The sequence below is a fragment of the Triticum urartu genome, chromosome 4A, assembly GCF_056163025.1.
Source record: "Triticum urartu cultivar PI428250 chromosome 4A, HENAU_Tu73, whole genome shotgun sequence".
Taxonomy (NCBI): Eukaryota; Viridiplantae; Streptophyta; class Magnoliopsida; order Poales; family Poaceae; genus Triticum; species Triticum urartu.
The window spans coordinates 30,727,861-30,731,480 of record NC_141876.1 but is presented as its reverse complement, the minus strand read 5'-3'; the positions used below and the strand labels follow the sequence as shown (position 1 = coordinate 30,731,480).

Genomic DNA, 3,620 nt, shown 5'->3' with positions numbered 1-3,620 from the left:
TGGTCGAGTCGGGCCTTCGTGTAAACTGACATATTTCCCAGACCCGAGCCTGGCCTGAGGCAACGGGTCAAATTTCTAGGCCTGAGCCCGCTCTGACATACGCAACGGGTCAAATTTCTAGGCCTGAGCCCGGCCCAGGTTTTTTCGGCTGCCCATGCCCAGGTCTAGTTCGTACTGTACTAGTTGGGGTAATAGATTTCTTAAATAAAAAGCAAAGTGGAATTTCGCAAATATAAAAATTATGTCATGTCTACGTGTTGTTTTTCGCGTTTCCTACAATAATAAAAAAAGCGTTCTGATTTTTTTATTCTTTTTTCTTTTTCACAGAAAGAGGAGGAAGCCGAGTAGGACAGCCCCAGAGGAGGAGTATACACAGCCGCTAGCTCTTCCCCCGCGGCGCCCGATCGAGCCTTGGAGGAGACTCGAACCCTAATCTTCCGCCTCGATCTCTCCCGCCGCAGGAGAGATCCCACTCAGCCTCGGCTCCAATCCGCGACTCGACTCGAAGCTCCAGCTCCGCCGCCGCCCTCCGCCTCCGATGGATCCGAAGCTGGTGGAGGTGACGCAGCTGTTCGACCGCTTCAAGGCGGCCTTCAAGGCCAGCAATTTCGACGTCTGCTCGACCCTCCTCTCGCAGCTCAAGGTGCGCCCGCCCCCTTCCCTTCCGCCGGGTGGTTCGGAAAGCTCGCATCTTTTCTAGGTTTTAGTTCTGGTTGGATCGGCGGCGCCGGTGGTTTCGCCGCTGGGGAGGGAGAGGTCCATCTTCTGGTGAATTGACAGGTGAAGCTTCCTCCTCTTGCAGGTCCTCCTCACCAAGTTCCCCAGCGTACCCCCGCTGTTCCAGCAGACGCCCAACGCCGTGGAGGAGCTCAAGCTTGCGAGTAAGATAACCTTTTTTTTTTCTCTATCAATTGTCGTCAGGTGGTTGCAATGATGCTTTCCGTATGTGTGTGCTGGGTGCGATTTTTTCTTGCTAGGTTACCATGTTATTATGGTGTGTGTAGTGTAGGTATATGTGAAGATTGTGTTGGTGAGGGGATTTTGATTCTGTGTGTAGGTATATACTGATTTGTTTTGAAGATTGTGTCGGTGAGGGGATTTTGACTCTGTGTGAAGGTTGGTCTGTGTTTGGTTGATGTGTGATGTGGTTATCTGGTTTTTGTAACGCTGTCTGAGATTGTAGTCATGTTTGATTATTCTTGCGATATGACTCGTTCAGTGCCGTTGAACTGAAACTTTGTTTAGTTAGCCGGCAATTCATGTGTGGTCTTTCTGTAACAGTTGGTATGTTTAATTGCTCGATGCAGCTAGCTCGAGGATGTGGTGGGGGATCTTTGCACGCCTAACACTGATTTGTTTTGGTCATGCAATTTTACTTTAGGAGTTTCAGTCGAATGGTTGCAGCCATATATGAATTTTTATAGATGATTTGATTTGAATGTTTGTTCTATCTTAGGAGTTAAAACTGACGCTAGTGATGCTTGTCAGTGTCAGAGTGTCAACTCTGGAATAACGGCTCTCTTTTTCGACTTGACCTCTGATGCTGCATTGGATATTTGTATTAGATGATATAAGATTCGGTCATTCAGATATCACTATGTTGCAGTTCATGAATTGATCGTTCATATGCTGTCGCCATGAATGAACCCAACCCTTCTGTCTGATTGTCGTAACCTATGCCCTGTTTTTTTTTTCTAAAAGGAAAATGTGTGTCTATAGTGTTATGGCCCAGCTATTTAGAAACATATGCTCTGGTCTTGTGGTTATCCTTAATAGAGCAGCCACTAAATCTACCTGAAACATTTCAGGGGAAATTTATGAGCAGGCAGTTATTTTGAGTGTGAAAATGGAAGACCAAGATGCATTTGAAAGGGACTTCTGCCAGCTCAAGCCGTATTACATGGACACATGGTTAGTTCCTTTTTTTTTTACCACTTTGCAGTTGTTTTCTCTGTCTATGCATTGTGTAGGCTGTCATTTAATACGTGTATTGTTCCCTGTTCTCCTTCATCATCCATTGGGCTTTCAGTTGGTAAAGTCAAAACAAATAAGTATAAATTATTGGTTTTCTTTGGGCATAATAAGCTGCCAAATGAGTTAAACCAAAATAGGTTTTTGTGTTAGTCTTGCATGAGTTTTTGGGTTAATCTTGCATGATTTATGTTGTGCCAAGTTTGCTGGTTCAGTTGGGTAGTCGAATATGGAACAGGGGCTGAGTTGGGAATTTATGTTTGCAAGTCGCAGTTAAGTTAGACATGTAGATTGGGTTTCGTATCGAACTCTCAGGTTTCTGGCCTGCGGGTGAGCCATGATGCCCTTGCCAGACTGGCAAATGTTTTGTGTTTCTAATATCATAGCAGAATTGTTTTCGCATCTTATTCAGTTTTATATGCCTGGTTTATCAAGTCCAGAACAAGTTAAAAAATGTCTGGACTTGTTGAAGGTTATTTTACCTAGGAGCAAGTTGGATTTGCTGCTTGTACTATATCGTACTAATTCATGCTGATGCTTGCAGTGGCATAATTCCTCCATCATCGGAGGAGTACCCAATCATGGGGGCTAACCTTCTGAGGCTGTTAGTCCAGAATAGAATTGCGGAGTTCCACACTGAGCTGGAGCTTCTTCCCGCCAAAGCGCTGGATAATGCTTACATCAAGCACGGGGTTGAGCTCGAGCAGTCCTTTATGGAGGGCGCATACAACCGCGTGCTGAGCGCTCGACAAACCGCGCCTCATGAAACCTACATATACTTCATGGACCTTCTCGTCAAAACGGTTAGGTAAGTCGGTCTCTGTCTCCACCCCTTCCAGTTAGCTCCTTGTGCTGCTGTGCATCACTGTGATGATATCTGTTGCGCCCGCAGAGACGAGATAGCTGGGTGCAGCGAGAAGGGATATGATTACCTGTCAATAAACGACGCGAAGCAGATGTTTAAGTTCAGCTCCGACAAGGAACTGGAACAGTACATCGCAGAGGTAAAGTAACATGCCTTGTGCTCCCGGTGTGAATTGCGTGAGTTATTATGACTCCCCGTGTGGGATGTAAAGTATCGTCGTGTTGTCAACAGGAACACCCCGAGTGGGATGTCAAGGATGGCCGGGTCTTGTTCCAGAAGGTGAAGGAGTCGCAGCCCTGCAAGGAGATCCCGGCGGCGCCGGTCATCAACCAGACCCTCGGCTACGCGAGGGAGCTGGAGAGGATTGTGTGATTTGTTTGCCTCTTTTTTCATCTTTGGACTGAATTTCCCATGAAGAGGTGGATTATTGGATCGCCCTGTGACTCAGCTGTACTATTTTGTTAAATCGATTGTTTCACCCACTGTTTCCAAAGATACACAACTGTGAAATGTCGGCTTAAAATGGCAAAAGAAACAACGTTTGTTATGTTAGTCAATTGATTGTGTAAGAGCAAGTCCAACACTGTCGTCGCCTACAGGCAAGGTTGACGGCCACAACATATTTGGCAGTTGATGCTGCTCGCGCCGAGCCTTTTTCATTCACAATGGTCGCCTACCGGCAGATGATCAGCCAGTTTAGTGGCAGAAGTCATATAAAAAATATCTTGAAAGGAACAACATGTATGAAGGAAAGAATGTCCTACATGTTTGCAGCAAACAGGAC

The 3,620-nt window shown here is 46.0% G+C and overlaps 1 protein-coding gene across 1 annotated transcript; it reads left to right on the top strand.

Moving 5' to 3' along the window:
• Positions 1 to 344: 344 nt before the first annotated feature.
• On the top strand, positions 345 to 3,393 carry LOC125529612 (26S proteasome non-ATPase regulatory subunit 8 homolog A). Its single transcript, XM_048694026.2, has 6 exons — positions 345 to 643; positions 803 to 881; positions 1,809 to 1,911; positions 2,516 to 2,779; positions 2,864 to 2,975; positions 3,068 to 3,393. The coding sequence occupies exons 1-6, from the start codon at positions 539 to 541 to the stop codon at positions 3,206 to 3,208; spliced, it is 804 nt and encodes a 267-aa protein (XP_048549983.1). The 5' UTR covers positions 345 to 538; the 3' UTR covers positions 3,209 to 3,393.
• Positions 3,394 to 3,620: the final 227 nt, after the last annotated feature.